This window comes from Sylvia atricapilla, chromosome 5 (assembly GCF_009819655.1).
Source record: "Sylvia atricapilla isolate bSylAtr1 chromosome 5, bSylAtr1.pri, whole genome shotgun sequence".
NCBI classification, from domain to species: domain Eukaryota; kingdom Metazoa; phylum Chordata; class Aves; order Passeriformes; family Sylviidae; genus Sylvia; species Sylvia atricapilla.
In genome coordinates this window covers 63,356,934-63,377,763 of record NC_089144.1, presented here as the reverse complement: position 1 = coordinate 63,377,763, position 20,830 = coordinate 63,356,934, and the positions used below count along the sequence as shown (strand labels likewise).

The following is a 20,830-nucleotide window of genomic DNA, read 5'->3' as shown; positions in this document are numbered from 1 at the left end:
GGCTGTGCTGCCACTGGATTGTGAAGCTTCCTGAGGAGCTTGGGTTTTGTGTAACCTGGGGAGGATGGATCCACCCACCCTCACTGGGAGAGTAGGCACTCAGTGAGGGGGACCTGTGGGAAATCATGAAAGCTTGTTGTGTGAACACCTCCTCAGCTGCTGGTCTGCCTCCTCCCTGATATGGAAATTCACAGAGTGGTAATTCATCTTTCTAGGTCAAGCCAGTGGCCAAAAATACCCTGAACCATCAAAATCTGCTCAGGGTATTACAGCTACTACTTCCTTCTCTCTAATTGTGGACACTGGTCTACAGTCAGAGCAGTCTGTGAGGAACTAGTGTCGGTGAGGATGGGTGGAGAGCTTAGACACAACAGCTGTTTTCTGTGATACCTGTGTCTGGTATCACTGTATCCACCTGAAGCTGCCTGTCCCACACCCAGCAGCTTCTCCACTGCTTCAGCACAGCCATCAAAATGTAGGCACCCAGCAGAGGCTGCAGGGCCCCCACACAGCCCCAGGCACTGCGGAAAGGGTCTGTCATCTGCGGGGAAAACAGCATTATACAATGTAATTCTCAACAGAAGAACCTAGTGTACTTCTGACTTACACTGTTCTATGCTTATTACACAGACCCCAAATAATTTCCCTGGGACAGAGGTGGGAAGAAGGAGTAAATAGAAGGAAAATGTAAGTGCAGAGATACAGCGTCACAAGACCAAGTAGTGCAGCTTCCCAGTGATGGAGACTTCCAACTCCTGGTCTGCACTTTGGGGTCAAATAGAGAATGTGCAAGGTGAATTTCACTTTTCCAAGCTGCGAACTGATGCTGAAATTAATGAAGCAAGTCGAGCACTAGCACCAGTGCCATGAGACACCAAGCACCTAGAGACCTTCTCTGTGGCTGGCTCTGTGGGGCTCCAAGCCCCAAGACACCTTCAGATGCTCTATGAACAACACCATCAGCACAAACAGTGCCATGCAATACAGTGGAGAAAATGTTTGCCATCAGTTCTCAAAACAGACTCTTTCGTAATTGAAATACTGCAGAGCAGAAAACAGCATTATAATTACAATAAATGGGTGCTGTTGAGTTAGAAGAGATTTTTGTCTGCAAATCCCATTTACACAAGCAGAGGCAATGCTGGTAGGAGCAGCTACATTACTCTGTGCAGAGTAAAATAATTTTTGTCAGTCCCTCTTCTTTTTAACTTGCAATGGGCTTTTCTGGTAAATTGGAAAAAGTTCAGAGACTAGCCACAGGTACAACTGGAGGACTGCAAACCTTGTGATGCTGAAAAAACCAGCATCTATCAAGCAGCAGGGTAAGGGAGGAGTTAATCAGCCTATGGAAAGCAGACTTTTGGTAATGGGATCTTCAGTGTGGCATTGAAAGGTGTAAATAAATTCAATGACTGGAAGCTGGCTTTAAACAAATCAGCCTAAAAATAAGGGAGGACATTTTCAACAGCCAACGTAATTACCCTTCACTACAGTTTACTGGTGGTTGTGCTGGATTTTCCATTGCTGGAAACTTGAAAGAATAGAAGGTTTTTCTAAATGACTTCCAAAATGCACAACATGGCGAAACAGAACAGGATGTTGCTCAAAAAAGCTCAAAATCACCTTCACCCAGGTTCAGTGACACTGAACTCCTGTCCTCACAGGTCAGCCTGGGTGGGTTAGGAGCCCTTGGAAAGCCTTTATCATAACCCTGCCAGCTGGCCAAAAGACAAAACATACATGTAATTTCTGGAGTTTTCTGTCACATCACACGTCGGGAAAGAACATTTCTTCCACCTCCTGGTATGCCCTATGGAAGTGAGCTCTGCCCTTGCTGTCCATCCAAGCCACTCTTCACCTTGTCTGTCCTTCCCAAACATGCTTCTGTTCCTGAAAACACTATCTGCACCCTCTGTGCTTGCTTTCCCTTGCTACCACGCCATCCCCCAGCCCTTTTCTATGCATTCATTCCCCACAGGGGCTTGTCTTTTCTCCCAAGTCCTGAGGAGCTAGAGGGGAGAGGTTTGGGGAACTGGGGTGACCTGTCTGGTGCACTGAGCACTGCCTGGGGAGCAGCTGAGCTGCAGGAACAGCACTGGCAGGAGCAGAAAGTGGAAGGAAGCTGCTCACAGGGAGCAAACCCATCTGTGTGTGAAGGAAAGGTCCTTCAGAGATACCACAGCACGTGTCCCATATTGCAGCCCAGCCCCGGGTCCTGATTTACCATTCATCTACAAGCAAGGCAATTCATCCTGCTGCTTCAGCTTCCCCCTGTGCAGAACCCCAGCATTGATATTTGTCCTGTTCCTGCACAGGAGCATTTTCAGGATCAATTAGTTTAGCACTCATGCAAAACTCTGTGGACAGAAACCCCAGTACAAGCAGTAAGCACCATTATTGCTACTGCACTTCAGATGGCTACCGCAATGACATTTTCCAGGCATGCATCATTAACAATTTACAAAGATAAATGGCCCAGGAACCTGAAAATGCATTTAGGACAACTACCTCCTGCTTACCAGCACACATTCAGCTGCGTAAATGACACCTCATCGCTCAACATGTAGCTATGGTAACATTTCTATCTCCTATACTGAAGTGCACACACACATACACATGTGGAGCTGGAGGGAAGCCAGGTTACCTCATTTCATGACACACCAACACTGAGCCGGGAACTTTCCCAGCCTCCCAAAGCCAAGCTGCTCCCAGAGGGCTGGGGATGAGGAGCAGCCAACTTGCCCCATGCCTGTCAGGAAGGAGATGGGTTAACAGCAGGAGCCCCACCAGTCCCCTGGGGGACTTACTTGAGAGCGGTTTTGTAGTGGTAGATCGCTTCAACGTTACGGCCCTGGTCTTTCAAAAAATTGGCATAGTTGTAGTGCACCTTGGCATTGTGGGGCAGGGTCTTCACTCCTGAGCTGTGAAGAGGAAGAGAAGCAGGACACTGTTAGCAGCCAGGTCACCCCATCTTCCCTCAGGTCCACCTTCTTCTCACAGTCCCTCCCTTCTCCTGAAAAGCTTGCCCATAATCCGAGCACCTCGTCACCTGCTGTGTATTTGTGCCAGCACAGCTCGTGTTATAACCACACGCCAAGTGCCCCAGGCAGACACAAATGTGTGACAGCAATTTGACTCATCCTGGTCGCTGTCACCGCAGGCACTTCCAGCAGCAACACTGCAACACTCCCTGCGGCCAGCTGCTGCTGTATCTTAAAATCTAAATTACTGAATTAAAAGACCAAAACCGAAACAGTTAATATTTAGAGGGAAAGCATGTAGTACTTTCTAAAACCAGGGTCCCTGCTTAAACCTGAGTTTCATGAAGCATCTTCGGAAAATCTTGATTTAAACCTGGCATTGCAGATACCAGAAAGAGGGTATGTTTTCCATGTGCATCAGCCACTAGATGGAATGCATGGCATACTCCAAGTACCAGCATTTGTGCACTGCTTAAGGCCGAGCAGAGCATGGCCTGGAGGTGAAGGCTAATGGGACTCTCAGCCTTAGGTGGCAAAATAACACTCTGGCATTATAGTACATGACTAAATATGTCCAGCTGCACAGCCACCCATCCCTCCCCTTTGTCTCCTCTGCCATGAGTAGACAACTCAATTCCAAACTCAACATTTGGAATTAATAATGAGGGCACAAAGACGAAAGCAAGCATATGATTACTTGCTTAATTGAGAGCGCAGAAAGCAAGGTACATCTTGCACAGCCAGAGGAAATGCCATTTCAAGGTTGAGAAAGAAATCTCAGAGAACAGAGAAAGAACAGAGAAAGAACAGAGAAAGAACAGAGAAAGAACAGAGAAAGAACAGAGAAAGAAATCACAGGAGCACGTACACCGTGGAGCATTTCCCCTGCAAGAATCCAGAGAAGCCAATACTCCGTTTAATGGGGGAATCCTTTCCAGCACATAAACACGGACTCTCTGAAGTAACGGGAAATAAGGATGGATGAATCTGACCATGGAAAAGCAAAGTGCTGCTTCTTGCTCACAAGCAGATTCCTGCCAGCTACTCTCCTTTCTACACCCAGCATCTCCAATCCTGCTACCTCAGGGAGGAAAATCAAGGATTAGAAAATTCCCAAGTCTTGTTGCTTTGCCTTGTCTGCCTCTCCTGCTTAACTTTGGTTAGCATGGAACTCAATCACAATGAGACAGGGTCACGGGCAGCCCCTGCTGTGCTGTCCCTCTTGCAGGGGAAGAATACACCCACAGCTGCAGAAACCCTCTGAGGGGGATTTCATTGCAGAACAGCACAGAGGAATCGCAGTGGCAAATGCGGTATCCTTTTGGTTATCTGCTGCCAGTGGTATCCAGCATCACTAACACCTACTCGTGAGAGCTTCCAAAGCTTCGCCCACAACTGCCTTGCAGACTTCAGCTCAACACAGCCACGGTTTGCCTACTAAAATTACAAGTACGCCTTGCATTTGGTTTCCTAATCATCAGGTATTTCCAAATTACTTACTGGGAGCACTACAGGAATAAGACATTTTGTGACTAATCGCTGAATTAAATCGGTTAATTGATGCTATTCTTAAGAGAATGATTTTCTATATTAGTTTTCACAAAGATATACTGCACCAGCAGCAAGTAATGTGCGACTGCTATGGCTGTGTTAATTTCCATTGGCCTTGGGAGCTATTAACTGCACACTTACAACCTCTGGGCATTACTGGAATATTAATTCTTATACAGAGAGGGTTTCATTACATCAGCATCAGTGTTAAAGGCAGAGACATGCCACTCCAAAGTGCTGCTCTCTCAGAGCTATGTGCAAGGAGTTGCTCTGCTGCAGCCTCTGCTGAAACAGAGCAGACTGAGCTAACAGTGAGGAGGACATTACATATGCACGAGCACTTCAGTTCTAATGAGATACAGTTTTAATAGTAAGGTGCATATTTTAATTCTGGACTGTTTTCCTTTAAGTCGAGTTTATCACTAATTCTCCTGGTCCCATTTATTAAAACATCACTAGTAAAGCTTCCTGCATCTGCGTGCTTCTGCTGGCAACAGGGGTGACACAGGAAAGGCAGAAATGATTTTGGGCTCTTAAGATGCTCTCTTCTGCATCACACTGCTCACACTGACCTATTTATTCTCTCAGAGGGGCGGGGAGGGGAATGTTTCATTTTGCAAATGCACATAGCAATGACTGAGGCTGCTTGGAGCCTCTGAGCTGGGGGAGGGAGCAAACACGGCGCTGGATATAGAGGAGATTTGCTTTTGGAGAGTTTAGGCAAACACTCTTGCTAACTGATTCCTGACCAGTTGAAAATACGATTTGCTCGTTGACAGAGGAAACAATGATGTCCACAGTGAAAGCCAAGAAGGAAAGGGTGGAGTATAAATAACAAAGCAGAACACAATGTTTTTCCATTTATGCTTCCCACAAGCTCATAGTCTCTCACAGTCTCAATATAATTTTCCAATGTGCTTTTCCAAATTCTCCTATTTCCCTGTTCCCCAGCCTGTCACACACGTGGCCCTTCTGAAAACCTATGGCACTGATCTGGCTCCAGCCAGAAACGAGCCCGCTGACACTGGACGTCACTTCTCCAGAGCATTTCCTTCCCTTCAGATTTCTATGACAGCAGCAAGCAACACAAATGGAAAATAAACAACAGGCAAACCTTTTTACGTAACACTTCCTCCCCGGGGAAAAACAGAAAGTCTATTAGCCATAAATAAGAGAAATAAAATAGCACTGGTTATTTTCCAACCTCAAATGCCAGCATCATCCAGTAGGGAAAAAAGCCCTGTGATCTCCTCTCCTGTTTTCCTAAGCGCATGTTCTGCTCTACAAGGTGACTGGGGGCAGGGCTGAGGCTTCATTAATTTTTCGTGATACCCATATGAAAAGTGCTCAGTTTGGAAGAATATGACACCACTCCTGCCTCAGCAGGAGCCCTGGGAAATGGATGGTGTCTCCTCTGCTTTGGGAACAGTTATCATCAACAAAGGTTCTCTACAGCAAATTGAACAACCACCTTCCTTGGCCTCCGACCCTTGTAGTGATTTCACAGATATCTCTGTTGGGCCATATGAAACTGTCCTATAGAAGATGCCCAAAATGCAATGAGACTTGCTCTCCTCAGCTGAACCAGCTGTCAGAATTAACGAAATAACACAGCAGTAAATGCCACTTTTGGGGCTGCAGCAGTGTTGCAAATTCCTGCTCAGCAGACCTGGCTTGGGAAGGAGACCTGCTGACTGAGAAAGCATCATTTCTGCACAGTTCCTTTGCTGGTTACAGCTGGGTTTCCAGGCACTGTCACAAACACGGGCAGACACTTTCCAGGAGCAGCAGGAAACACGGCAGCTTGACAAGCCTTGGAAAGGTCAGTGCAGCGGATGCAGAGATCAGCCCACAGCTCTGCCCTCCCTCTCCCCAGCTTCAGACATCACTGCTGACCACAGTTTGGGTCTGCCCTTCTGGCCTGTGCATTCACCCTAGAGGGTAGCTCCTTAAATAACTAACAAGCCAGCCGTCTCTGATCACCTGCCAACACAGTAAGACAAAATGCTTGAGGCTTCTGGAGACGTCTTGGAATAATCTGGCTCAAATATCTCTCTATATATTTGGCCACGTCTTATACTCGTGGTTTATTTGCTTCTCATTTCGTCCTTGCACACGTGCTTGTGCATCCATGTGGAGATGCATCATTTCCTCAGACAGCAGCAGCCTCCCCCACACTGCTGCTTTCAGCCAGGACCTGCAAGGATTTCTGCATCCAGAAAACTTGGTCCCTGGGCTGAAGACTGCGTGGCCACAGCGGCCCAGAGATGGCAACGGCGTCACATGATGTCAAAATGGGGTAAGTTTTGAAAAAGGGACAGAATGGGGTACAAGCACAAAACTAGGAACACGCTGAGTACACAAACATCTCCTGGCACAGCACAGAAAAAGCATATTTAACAGAACAGGCCTCAGCCAAGATAATCGAGGCAGATTAAGCCTGCAGAAACAAGCAAACGGAGGAACAAAGTAGAGGTAAAAGACAAAAAACCTAAGAGGAGGGAAGTAGTAATTAATTAAAGCAGCAGCTGGAGAAAGAAGAATGAGGAACTAAGACTGTGAATAAAGATTCTCCCAGCACACACTTCTTAAAAAAATTCAACAGACAGAGAGAATACCAAGTAGGTTGATTTATGTCTCCTTCCCCACATCTATAGATTTGCTCTGTATCCTCCTCCTGTTTTGTCCATTAAAAGTTACTGTCATTTCGCATACCTCCATCCACTTCTCCCACCTCTCCTCATCAGCCTCCTCCTTCTGCCCCAAAGAGGAGATCTCTCATTCCTGGGATGACATTACCTTCTGGCTACACTATTCTTCTTTTGCATTTCCTTCCCATCAACAAGGAGGGTCCTACCACATCACAGACTTGTGAGAGATGTGTAACACCTATCAAAGAAGGTCTTAAAAGGACAACAAAAAGGCCAATAAGGATAAACTGCGCAGTGAAGACAGCGATGAGAAATGAAACCCGTTCTTTAAAAAGGAACAGCTACAGAAGGAAAAAGGGAAAGAGCATAAACGTCAGCCAGTTAAACATAAACCATAATTAGGCAGACCAAAAGAGATATAAAAAAAAAAATTTGCTAAAGCTATCAAAGCTAATAATGGAATACATCAGATAGAGGAAACCTGCCAAAGATCCCCTAAGGCAAATAAATGACGGAGGTCTAAAAGCAGAGCTTGAAGAAGAAAAGACTACAGCAGAGGAGCTAAATGGATTCTCAGGGAAACTGAAGCAGTTGCCACACTGGAGCCTTTCCTCACAGGGCAAGACCGAAGCACTATCTCTAACTGAAGTGGCAGTAAAAGAGGCTTTAAAACAAATCAACACCCAGAACAGTTATGAACCCATTGGGCCTGGTAGAATGCATCCTAAGGAAATCAAACATGCAGCTATTCGCTGCGGTAGGTAGCCTATAATTTAAATGAGACTGGCACTAAGGGAATGGAAGTTGAGGAACATTACCTCATTTGGGTCCAAGGAAGGGACCTTGAGGAGAAAACAGACCAGAAAGTCTGATTTTCACTTCAGGTAATTTGGGGAAAACCATAATAAATCCTCATTCTAGCACATTTCTGCATAACTACAGTCCAACAAAGAATTCGCCTTGCATATTGCAGAAAGAAGTTATCTGGAAAGCTCTGCTGCTGTTTTATAAACTCAACAGATACATACATGTTATCGAAACTACGGAAAGCCTTTATAAATACCTAGATATAGCCCAATCAATCAAAATCACATCCACCAATGTTGAGCATTTCAATGCTCAAAGAGGCATTTTTTATAAAATCCCTCACTAAAGACTTCCAATTTCTTCAAGGCATCATGGACTAAGAGGGGAAGATCTTCTCATGAATCAATACTTAGCTGCAAGACAGCAAGGAAAGAACATGAATATGTGAGCAGTTTTTATACAGCTGGAGAAGAGTGCAGAGAAATATGCAGTGGTACCTGAGCTACTGCAGGTGCTCACAAAGGATCTTGAAAAGGGAGCAAATAGGGAGGGAACACGTTTGCTGATGACACTAATGTGAATGACGCTGCAAGAATTAACAACACTTTGTTGCAAAAGGAGCTCACAGTATTGCAGACTGGGGAAAAAAGATGGCACAAGAAACACAGTGTTGGTACAGACACGAGCATCAGAAAGTGTGTACACACACACACTCTAAATCCACACACGGATAATTGTCTAAAAACCCGGTGTCTCCAGTCACAGTAGGTGTCTTGTAATTTGCATTGATAGCACTGAGAAATTATCACTCACTGCTTAGGAGAGGTCATAAAAGGCAAACAGAAGATGAGGAATTAGTAGGAGAAGAGAACAAAAACCAGAAAGCAGCCCTGTGTTATTGTGCTGCACATACCTCTTGAAAGGTGATTCTGGCCTCTTTCTCTAAAGGATGGATTAGAGTATGAAAGTACCCAGAGAAGACTGACCAGAGGAATCAGAAATGCAGAACAGCTTCCACGTGAGGGGAATACAAGACCAGCTGACTCCAGCGTGAAAAGGAAACAGCTTCAGGTGAAGGCATGGGGGTTCAAGGCATGGAAGTGCCTTTATCCTAAGTGACAAGGGGTGGTTCCTCACAACTCATTCGGGACACCAGAACCAGGGGACACCAAACCATACAATCAGGCAGAAGGCTCACAGCACACAGAGAGGAATCTCAGTGTGTGCACTCTGTAATTTAACGATGGAGCCCAGAGCACAGGATGCTAAAGAAGCCAAAACTATAAATAGATTTGAAAAAGCAGTCAGAGACATTATGGAAGAAAAGTCCATCAATGGCTGTTAAAAGCAAAAATAGCAAGTAACTCCTGACTCAGGAAGTCTTTAAACTGCAGATTACTGCAAGCTGGGAAAGAATTGGAGAGAAGCATTATTGTTGCTGGCCCCATTCTTACAGTGCTTTTTTTCAGCACCTGCTGCTGATCTGCTCCCAGGGGCAGGCCACAATAAGAGGTGACCCACCCAGAATTTAAGAGTTCTGCCATCCCCCCAAAAGCCTGGGACAGACTCTCTCCTGATAGTGTTCTCAAAACGCCTGAGCTGAAGAGGTAAAGAGCTCAATCTCAGGCCCTGAGCCCTGAGTACTGCCCTGGGCTACCCCAAGCCCCTCCCTGGAGTAAAGGTGTATCAGCTCCAGCTCAGAGCTGCAGCAATGACACGGCCTCAGACCTGGAGCTGGCAGTAAATAATAACCCTGCTTTGAATGGAGGCTGGAGGGACAGAACTCCATTTGTATCCAACTAAGCCAACATAATCTTATTTCTCTCTTCTGCCACAGACCTAACAGCACTCCATATTGTCCCTAGAACACTCGTTAGTAGAAGGAAATGTCCTCCTGTCATCTGCTACAGCTTGACTTCATCATCCTCAAACGTGGGTGACCAGAGCTGTGCACAACACAGCAGTGTATGATGGCTGCAAGCCTGCAAGTGGAATTCTCACATTGCCACCTCCCCTTCAGCAAGAGAGTGATCCACCCTGGGAATCCTCCTGCTGTCCTCCAAGTGGCCAGGTTTGGACTGGAGCTGTGTCCCATGTGCTTTGTGAGCCCAGGACAGTCCCCATGGCTGCTGCTGCTGGAACAGCAAACAGTGTTTGAGGGACACAGGCAAGGAACTGAGACCGGCCCAGTGGGTCACTGTGTGGCACTAACAGTGCCCAGGTTCTGGGTTTGATCCCACCCCTACACGGGCCATTCACTGTGATCCTTGTGGGTCCCTTCCAAGGCAGAATATCCCATGAATCACGCCCAGGGAAGAAACTCCAGCTCCAAATTTTTTTTAAAAACGGCCCCACTAAGAAAGCTCCAACCACTTCAGCAATGTTTCCTGAAGACCAAAGGGTACACCTAAAGAACTATTTCATACTTTCAGTGCTGCATAAATTAAACTTTGCTCTGGCCTATAAGTTAGAAAATAAAGCTCAACCCGTGTGCAGATCACCTGTGTTTCTGCAATTACTTCACAATTAGACAACTGCTGAAAGCAGCTGGAGGCAAATGCAATACATTTCCTAGCAAAACACAAAATGAAACAGTCTGTTTCAACGCAAGAAAATACATAAATGAGGTTGTTAACAGAGCCGTTTGGCAAAGAGTAATCAAATAAAATGAAATATGGTACATTAAGTTTGGCACTTCGTGGCATTTTATTTTTATCATTAGAACATTGCTAAAGAAATTTCAATATATTCAGTAGCGTTACTATGGCATTCTGGAGTGTTGCAAAAAACTTTTGCTATGTCTTTAAAAAATAAAGCATTACGCTATCATTAAATCTACAGAATCACAGTTATTTAAAAACAGCATGTCTCAAAAATGTTATTGTCAGAACCAAAGTTTGTCCATCAGCATATAAACTGCTGACACCAGTTTTTGTTATTATCATATAACAGAAAGCGTTATTTTATGCTAATAAAAATGTTAATTAGATCGATGCCTCAATAGCACCACTTTTTCTAAAGAAAACTATTCCAACATAACAAACTTCCTTTAAACAATATAAAAATGCAAGTGTTCTCCTGCAGTGACTCCTACCTGAAAAGGGATTCTCGTGACAGCCAGATTTCATTCTGTTTCACAGTCTTCCAAGAGAAGAGCAGCAGCAGCAGAGCAAAGAGGGTGGGAACAGCAATTCTCCATTTATTTAGCCATGTAGACAGCTTTTTTAGACCGTGGACAAAAAGGATGCAGTACCCCATACTGCAAAAAAGAAAAAAGGAAAACCAGAATGTAGCAAAAGTTGATATGTCAAGTGTCTGGTTTACATGCAAGACCATCCAGTATTGCATTTATTATACAATTATAGGGGGGGTTGGGGCTAACGATAATTTCTGGGCTAACAAACTTCAACTCAGCAGCAGTTCTCCTCAAGTCACTACACAATTTCCAAATTAATCTAAATGATAGACCCGGATGCCAAAAGTACAGTCGCGTACATAATACCACCCAGCATAATGGCAGCTTACACCAGCCACAGAAGGCAGCTGATTTTCTGAACAGCAAGCTAAGAAAGCACCATGTAATAATAGTAATACTGAGCACACTACTGCAGCAGTGTGGAAATGACAGGCATTTTAACAGGGGGATGTCTCTAAACAATCCCAGTGGTGGCCGCTCTTAATTCCAGTTTACAGCTTGTGAGGCTGAGGCAGCAGAGCGAGTGCTGTCGTCAGTGCTGCTGCAGGAGGAGGTGACAGAGACCACCAAAAGGCAGAAATGCCTGTCTGGGGCTTGCACTTCTACATCAAGGCCAGCCTGTCCCTTGTAGTGCCCAGCCCAGAAGAAGTGAGATGTGTTGAGTTGTGCAGATTTTCCATGTTGCTCGTCCATGAGCAGTCATCTCCAGCTCCCAGCACTCCCATGGCTCTCCATGAATAACTACTATGGCATTTTCACAAACCAAATTTGGACTGAAGTCTTACTCCTGAAGAAATTTAAATCAATTCAGCAATTATTTACCTTAATTCAAGGGGTAATTTCTTCAGTGATGTCCCTCTGAGCTGCAAATTCAGAGCTTTTGGTTGCTGTACTTCATAATTGCTAATTTTACTTGTAGTTTTTACAAGGAATTTAAATTTCTATTGCTCAACAAATTTCATAAGCTTATCTAGAACTTTTCAGGTTACTTAGCACCTGATTCAGTGGACTGAATTGGACTGAACTAAAACCTATTTTAGTCCAGGCAGCTCTCCCTGATGAAATAAGGGAGCAGAAGAATCTCAAATAACACTTGTGGACAATCAATAAAAAAGGACAAAAGCACAGCCCTGCCCAAACACTGGCACACCTTGAACCCCAGCTGAATCCACATTTAAAAGCAGGCAGGCTGGAGGCAGAGAGATCATTGCACCTGCCCACACTCTGGCCAGAGATTTACAGACTTTCCTGGAGATGTTCAAGTAACTTCCCAGTGAGAATGCTACGAGGTAAGAAAAACCAAGAACAGAATTCCCCTGTCAGAGGTGACCTTGCAGGCAAGCACGCAATATGGTGAAAGTCAGTGTGGAAATCAGAAAAAGGAAGATGTTCCGTATTTGAGGAGCTCTGTGTGTATGCTTCTTGGCAGGGTCGCTCTGCCCTCTTGGAGAGCTGGAGACATTGTTCCTGCTTGGGGTTCACAAGGGTGGAGAAGGACAAGAATTCTTCCTGGCACTGAAGAGAAAACCTGCCTTTGCTGTACGTACTAATCTGATTAGCACCACTGCACTGTCTCTGGCACAGTACAGGTGCCTTACAGGACACTGGCAGAAGTGTAGACATGTGGAGTAAATTCAGAGAAAACATCACATCTGCTGATCACTCAGAACTTTTTCATTGTTGGTTTTGAGCTCTCTCATTTTTCAGAAGTGGTTATCTCTGTATTTATGTCGCTCAATTATGCTTGCACTTTGCTGTAAAACATTTGTTGTGCTTGTGCTGGTTTTGCATTAACTCTTTTGCACATAGATTATTGTATCTACATGAACTGCAAGCAGACATATAGAACTATAGAGATGCTGGTGCCAAACAATCCAGCCTTTACAGTTATTGAACCCTACTTTAAAACCTCTGAAAAACTAATCTCAGTAATAATCCTTTCCAGTAAGAAATGCCTCAAAAGCCTGCAGACGGTTTTTACTCTGTATTTTGCCTTTCCTCAATTTTATCCTTCCCTTGGAATTAATTATCTGGAATAAATATTATTTAATTGCTTTAGCACAAGGCCATTTTTAAAGTAATTTCCTTATACCTTCACATATTCAAGACCCTTTTTACAGAATTGTGAATGCATCCAGAAAACAAATATGCAAACGTCAATGTCTTGGTATTTGTGTTAAATCCTGTCCCAGCTGTTGGGAATTTCTGCCTTAGCAGCAGCACTCAGTGTGAGGCACAGTCAGCATCACATTACACCTCCTCCACATCCCAAGACCTGCCCTAAACAAAACAGTGTCCGCATCAATCTATCAAAGCATCAGTCAAAAAACCATAATTATATTACTGTTGTTTCCCAGTTCCAAACCCACACAATCTGTCATACCTTACTTCACTTGTTTCACACTGGACCCAACAGACCCAAGAACGGAAATCAGCTTTATCACAGAGAACACGACATTTTGAACCAGTGAAACACTAAACCTGCAAGGATGGAGCTGCTGCAGCATCAACCTGCCCTGACAGTCACCGGACCTGGAGAGCAGCCCCACCCCACCACGCTCCATCCCCAGAGGCCAGTTCATCCCACTCCCTTGATCCCAACCTCACCAGGCTTCAGGAGCCCTTTGAAGCTGCTCAGACTTTTGTTCAGTCAGCAGCAGCCCAAGCAGTGGTACCCTGGTGGAAGGAGCCTGGACAAGTAAGGTAACTTGCCAGGTAATGCTTCCAACGTGGTTAATTCTGCTGTGACCCTGCCACTGCCTGCAGACACAGAGAACATTTCAAATAGATTTGCTTTTCTTCTCAGAGTGATGGGGAACTTGACTCCATGTCAAACCTTACCACTGGCTTGCAGGAAATCAGGTTTTAATCACACACACGGGGTGGGGGGTGGGGGGGGTGGAAGTATCAAAAGGACCTTTCATCAAAGACTTGTTCAACACTTGAAAAACTTACCCTTAAGTACTACATTCCAGACATCTCGGTAGCTAACTGCATATGTATTGAGGCTGCAGGGTTTCAGGTTTGGGGGTTATTTGGTTTCTTAGTTAACTCCAGCATTTCCTAAGGAGAGAACCATTTCTCCTGAAGAGCTCTTCTCTCAGCATTGCCATACAAGCACTTTTCTGAAATACTTTGTAGCAAAACCAAAACAACAGGAAACAAGCAAAATCCCCAAACCACTTTTCTAAGTCCATTTTCTACTGGACTATTGTAAAACTGCTAAGTCTTGTTTTTTGGGTTTTTTTTGGGGGGGGGTTTTGTAGGATAATCAACAGCTTGCTACAGCAGTGAGAAGTCCATACCAGCTTGGTCCCTGGGGTCCTGAGAAACAGCCCACCAAGTTAACATGGTAGTAGATTTCATGTTGGGTTAACAGTGAGTTTGCATTACAGGAGAACCTGTAACTTCAGAAATTCCAGGATGCAGCAGAAAAGCTTGGCAAACGGACCAACAAGCCAGTGGTTCCAGGATTCCTCACAGTTTCAGGCTCCTGCAGTATTAAAGTGGTACCATAAGTAGCCCTGAATTGCAGTGAGGGCTAGGCAGCCCTGCAGGGAAACCCTCTGTGCTACTGCCATGTGATTGTGGCAGATTGCACACAGGGAGCTGGGTAATGACACCTTTTTGTCTATCATTTCTGTGCTTTGTTAATATTGTTCCACCTGTAAGGGAGCAAAGGGACAGGAGGCAAAAGCAGATGGGAATGGGGTGGCATACAGACCTTATTTCCCACGGTGTATCTCTATATGTATTGCCCTATTAAAGCTAGAGTAAAAACAGCATATACTTAATATTTGCTAACACATCTTGGGTAATGGGATTGCAAATTCAACCCTTCCTTTGGCCATGACAGCTCCTTTCCCAAGGCAAGGCTGTTACTGATGATGCCTGCACACAGCTCTGCTCTCTGCGGATCAGGTTCCTCCCTTCTTAGTAAAAGTCAGGAATAGTTTCACTGCATTTGGCTCTTGAGGTGATGGCATCTAATCAAAGCCACACGTACCACAGCCCACGGTATCAGGATGCTCTGCTACAGCAAACTGCCTGCAGCAGAAACCATTTCACCTCCTTCAAAAATTGCTTGGAGACCTACTGCTGTGGAAAACTCCTGAAGAGCAAGGCATGTTCTAGTCGTGCTTTCTACTGCATTTTCCAAGTGACTTTGCCCAGTCACAGCAGGCTGAGACCTGAAGTTCTGAGAGAGCCAACCTGGAGCCCAGCAGTTCCAGCCTTTTCTAACTCACCCAGGTAGGGCTGTAAAAGGAATTTTAAAAGGGTGGAAGAAACTATGCAGAAAAGATGCTTTCCTCACACACACTTTAAATGGTAATTTTGTGGATGTCAAATCTTGTGAACTCGTTGTTTGGGGTTTTTTAAAAACTGATTTAATCTCAACTACACTAATGTAAACTTGGAGTAAATCCACTGATTTCATCGAAGCAGTTACTGCAGATTTCATAGCTCAGCCTAGATAAGAATCCAGATGCATCCATGCATACATATCAGTTTGGGAAAGAGCTGCCTATAAGCAGCCTGTGGAAACGCAGAAGAAACATTGCCACGTCCAGGGGCTGCTAGTGCAACAAGAGGGATTATATCAAAAGTATACTGAGACCAGAAAATGCACTTGGCCTCGACATTTCACCCAGGAGGCTCTTTCTGGGCTACAAAACTCCTTCTTGATTTCCAGCACTTATTTAAGATGACTCCCTTTCCCTCCATAAAAATCAACCCTCGCTTCCAAGCTGCTCTGGAGCAAGTTTAACCCTTGTGTTCACAGCTAAAGGCTCTTCTGCTGTCCTTCAGAGAGCAGAGAGCACAGCCCCTCAGAAAAACCGTGTCTGCTGCCAGGTCCAACTGCTGAACACAAATGTTTGGATTCCCTCGGTTTTATAGTTCCCCACAAGCTTCTAAGGCTCAGCACCACACGAATATTACCTGGCACAAGCCACTTCACATGCTCCTAGTTGTAGCTACTCCAGCTCTGCAGCCTGAGCAGAGGAAAGGCCAGCTGAAATGCAGCTTGCAGGCAGGGCTGCTGCTGCAGGCGAAAAGACAGCTCATCCCTGTTAAACTCATCAGCTCTGCTCGCACTTCTCTAATGGAGAGTAATTGATTGCAAAAAGCACACTTGGCATGCCCTGTGGGCTGCTCCTGCCTCACTCTTAACAGTTAGATGTGGAAAGGAGCACTGGCTAAAATAAGCATAAGCCAGGGTGCTTCTTTCTGCCCCAAAAAGCACTCTCAGCTCCAGTACTGAGCTGTGCTGGTGGAGTAGCAAAGATGCTGTTTGACGAAATATGTCAAGTTTTTCAAGGTTGGAGCTCTTTGGGCCAGAAGGAAATGTGGCCTTTGAAAAAGAATGTTTCCATCTGGAAATGAGTGTATTTGTATGCGCACGCTAGGTTGCACTTGGGTCATAAAATCACAGAAAGCTTAAAGTTGGAAAAGACCTTCAAGATCTTAGACCAAAGAAACCCACCATTTTCTGGGTCACCCAAAAGCGGTCGCACTTCCTGCAAACTGGATCACCTGGATTCAAAGCAGGTGAGTGTGTCAGGTCAGGCTCAGACCCGGGGATGCAGTGGGTGTTCATGTAGGGTTTTGAGTCCTCAAAATTCCCCAGCCATGAAAGCCCATGTGCTGATCTGGAATAATGACACTCCACCAGCCCAGGTTTTCCAGAAATTCAGAGAAGTTTACCTTGCTCTGCCAGGTTTACTGCTGGATGGAGACTGCCTGCAGCTGGAGCAAGGACACCCTGAAGTCAGCAGGTTACAGGCTAGATAATGTAACAGAAGTGTAAGCGTGGGCCTACATCAGGTCTAGATCAAAGTGGCACCACCAAGTGTCCCAGTAGGGTTTAGATCAGCACTAATTATCCAAAAAGGGGTGTGGCAGATAACCCTGATGTCAGATAAACCAACTCTCAGATGAGTGTCCCCTTCTACAGGGCTGGTTCTGTGCTGCTCTCCCCAACCATCCTTTTTGCTGTCCATCTCCTTCTGATGGTAAACTTCCTCTTGGGTTGGAGAAGTCTTTTGTTTCTAATCTTTTTGTCCAAAGTTTCACTACAGTCAGCACATCTTGGCCAAAAGTTTTGAGTTATCTAAAACATGGTATTTTTCACAGGAAGATGTGAGTATCAAAGCACCAAACTTTTTCAACCACGTGGTACTAGAAGGGAAAAACCTGTTTAACAGTCAGGTTTGGGACTAAATGTCCAAAGGCAGGGAGGACGTGGGGTGTGTCTCTGTGCCACAGACTGAGCCAGCAGCATTCACAGGTACAGAGTTTTGGGGACAATGGGAAAAGTGTTGTTTTAACTGCCTGTCTCTCATTAAGGATGACATGGAATCGATATACTTTTTCTTGGTCACTAGAGGTTTTGAAAGACTTCAGGAAGAGCATCAAGATATAATATTCAGCACACCAAAAAAATTGCACTGGGAAAAAAGCAATCCCTACAGCTTGGAAGTATCAGTGTGACAACCAAGAACCACCAATAGACTTAAAGTATACTGAGCCTGCGGAATAAAATAGAAATTTTCACTGGATTTAAGCAGGCTTTTCCTGGAATAAAGTCTGCAGGTCATAATACAAAAACATACTGAACTATAAACACTGGAAGAATATATCTAACTTGGAAAGGTACCTTATGAGTTAGTGCTAAGACTTTGTAACTGGCTCTAAATTAACAACTGTGTAGGCCTGTATTAAAGACACTGAGACATGATCAGCTAACTAATCAAAATTATTTACCTCTAGTAGCAATATGATCCTCTAGGCAGAATGTGATGTAATTAGAGAAAATGCAGGAACATTTCCTTATTAGAGAGAAAATATGTTGGAAATTAATGATTTCACTAACCCTTCAACAGCTATTCAACATTTGGACACATTTCCCCTTTCTTCCAAAAAGTCATGTGATAAACAAACTCCCTTCATTAGAGTCTTTGAGTCCAAGATTTCACATCCAACAGATTCCTACCTGAAATATTTAGAGGTCACACAGAAACCTTCCAAGTTTCTAATCATTATATGAATTGTGGAAAGAAAACATTTTATAAATGAAAAATCTGATGTAATTCCATGGAGATTCCACAGAAATTTCTCTAGATCTTTTATCCTTCAGTGAAGATGGGTCTGTATGCTACAGTTTTAATTTAAATACTGTCATAACTTCTGGAATTCTATAATAGGAAATAATTCCCCATTCAGTTCCATCACAAGTCTCCAAAAACTCCGTGTAAGAATATTATCTATTAAATTTCACAAGGCATCATCTTAAGGCCAATGTATTACGCTGTAAATAAGAATTCTGCTTTTAATCTACATGACCAAGTAGATTACTTCCACAAGGTGACATTAACTTAATTTATCATTTTTAAAACCAGTATCTTTACCTATCTCTATTATTTTAAAGAGCAGAATAAATGAATTTGAATGTTTTCCTTTAGGTTAATCTATCACAACAGAACCAGAAATCTTTCCACTATAGTCATTAATGCCCGTAACTCCGTGAAAATGTAGCTTTTTCCTGGACATGCCCAAAACAGAACACATTTCTCAAAAGCACATTTTAAATTTCGTTAAAATAATGCAATACAGTAGTCTAGACCAAACATCCCTGAGCTCATCTATTTCAGCTTCACAGAATTATTTCAGTTTTTATACCTACATCTTTACTGCTTTTTGCCAAAATATATGGCACTGGCATCTCAGCATTCCTTGCCTGCATTAACAGAGGTTGGCTGCTTTGATTTCTCCTTGAAGTGTTTCATAGGGAGGTAGCAAGCCTCCAAAGGCAGAAACTTAAGCAATGTAGCTGCTCCTGACATTCAGCCTTCCTACAAGGAGTTATTTCTCATTTATTAATGAGAACTCTCTCTTCCCCCTTTTGAAGGGCTGAATGGAGTGATTATCCCTGTTTCACAGATGGGGAAGCAGAGCTGGGATCACTTGCCTCAGCTGAAGTCCCAACCACCTCGCCTCGAGCTGGTTCTGCAGAGTGCAGTTAAAACAGACACCCTGCAGCGGGGACAGGCATCCCTCACAGCAAACAGGGCCTAGGCTGGGGCTGCAGGCTGGCCTGCTGCCATGTCCTGGGTTGTAGTTTAGGATGTATTCTGTCACCATCTTCAGTTCATGGCCCATCAATGCCTTGTGCATGATTCCCGGTAGGAGTTATCTCTCTTTAATGGGCCATCAAGGACCTCTTCCATGACTCATCATCCCACTGTGAGATGCTCCGCCCATGGGGAAGAGCCAAGCATTCTCACCTGGATATAAGCTGGGATTTGGGACAGTAGAAGCAGCTCTCACCCATTGGATTCCCAGAGGACCGGAGCTACCAGACCTTTCTACGAGATCACTGCTTCAGGAAGACCACCTCACCTGGACTGCTTCCATCACCCTGATCAGGTTGTATTCTGACTCTGTCAGTGGTTTTTCTTTTTGTATTGTTGTATTTTTTTCCTCTTTTCTTCTCATTAAATTCTATTTCTGATTTAGAGCCTCTCACTTGGTTTGTTTCCAAACCACAACATGCCATCACATAATGGTCTCCCATTTCACTCCCAGTGCCCTCAGGTCTGCACCTGAATGACAGGGAATAACAATCCAGTTCACATCTTTCGAACTTTGGCTGCCCCATGGCCCCCGCAAAACTGGCAGCGGCAGAGCAGGCTATGAAATTGTGTCTGTTTCAAATAAATGGAACAGGTGTAATTTGGATTCCACATACAAATCCCAAATGGCTTGTGGACTTAACCTGAAGACTGGCAAAATGCTTAATTGTGTCGCTGAATTGAGATCAGGGAGAAGATAAACTGGCTTCAAGGAGCCAATGAGACTTTCACTGCCGACTTCGCTGGGTCAGCGTTTGACTCCAAATGAAAAGAGAAGCTTCTTCTGTAAATCAGATAATCCTTTACAGGATCTGACCTAATACTGAAAGAATTTGGAAAGGCAAACAGAAATTCGGCTCCTGGTGAACTTGTAGCTTTAAATGACAAAAAAGAAAGGAGTGGCATAGGAAACTGAAACCCACTGCACACCTGGTCTTTAAGAAAATGAAGGTAATGTAGAGTACATAGCACATTCCCAGAAGAGAAGCACCAGTAAGGCCCATCCCCAAATCACTGCCTTGTAAACACCAGGCACTTCTGCTCAGAAATGATCAGATTCATAAAAATTACAGATGATTCCACCAAGTACCAGGTTATGTTTTTCCCCCCTCCAATTATATAAGTTAATAATGTTTGGGATTACACTAGTTGGAAAAAATGCATTAGCACAAAGGATTAAAAACATGCCCTATGCAAAGGCAAAAATTCATATGGTCCCTGCTTTGCTACAGCATGAGGAAAACTTTACCATGATGCATTAATTTTGTGAAAAATACAAGTGTGCTTTTTCCTGGATGCTGGCTTTCTTGCGGATTTTACGATAGATGGTGAAGCAAATGCCATCCTGTACAGAGCAGTGATCTGATCTCCTAGTACTGTCAATTGGGGTTGCAACATCAACTCCTGATATAGTGAGGAGCTGGCAAAAACCCTGTAATTGCCTGTGCTGGGAAGGAGTGACTGTACACCCCACAACCCACTCACTGCAATATCCACCACGAATGAGTGTCC

The 20,830-nt window shown here is 44.4% G+C and overlaps 1 protein-coding gene across 2 annotated transcripts in view; it reads right to left on the bottom strand.

Moving 5' to 3' along the window:
- The window catches only part of TMTC1 (transmembrane O-mannosyltransferase targeting cadherins 1), a 135,291-nt gene that overhangs the window by 35,729 nt on the left and 78,732 nt on the right, over positions 1 to 20,830 (bottom strand). Inside the window, exons 10-11 of one of the 2 annotated variants that reach the window (XM_066319771.1) lie at positions 11,085 to 11,249; positions 2,808 to 2,921 (exon numbers count right to left, since the gene is read on the bottom strand). In XM_066319771.1, the coding sequence (XP_066175868.1) occupies positions 2,808 to 2,921; positions 11,085 to 11,249 (279 nt within the window). The remainder of the gene's footprint in view (positions 1 to 2,807; positions 2,922 to 11,084; positions 11,250 to 20,830) is intronic. The other variant, XM_066319772.1, reaches the window with a different exon arrangement.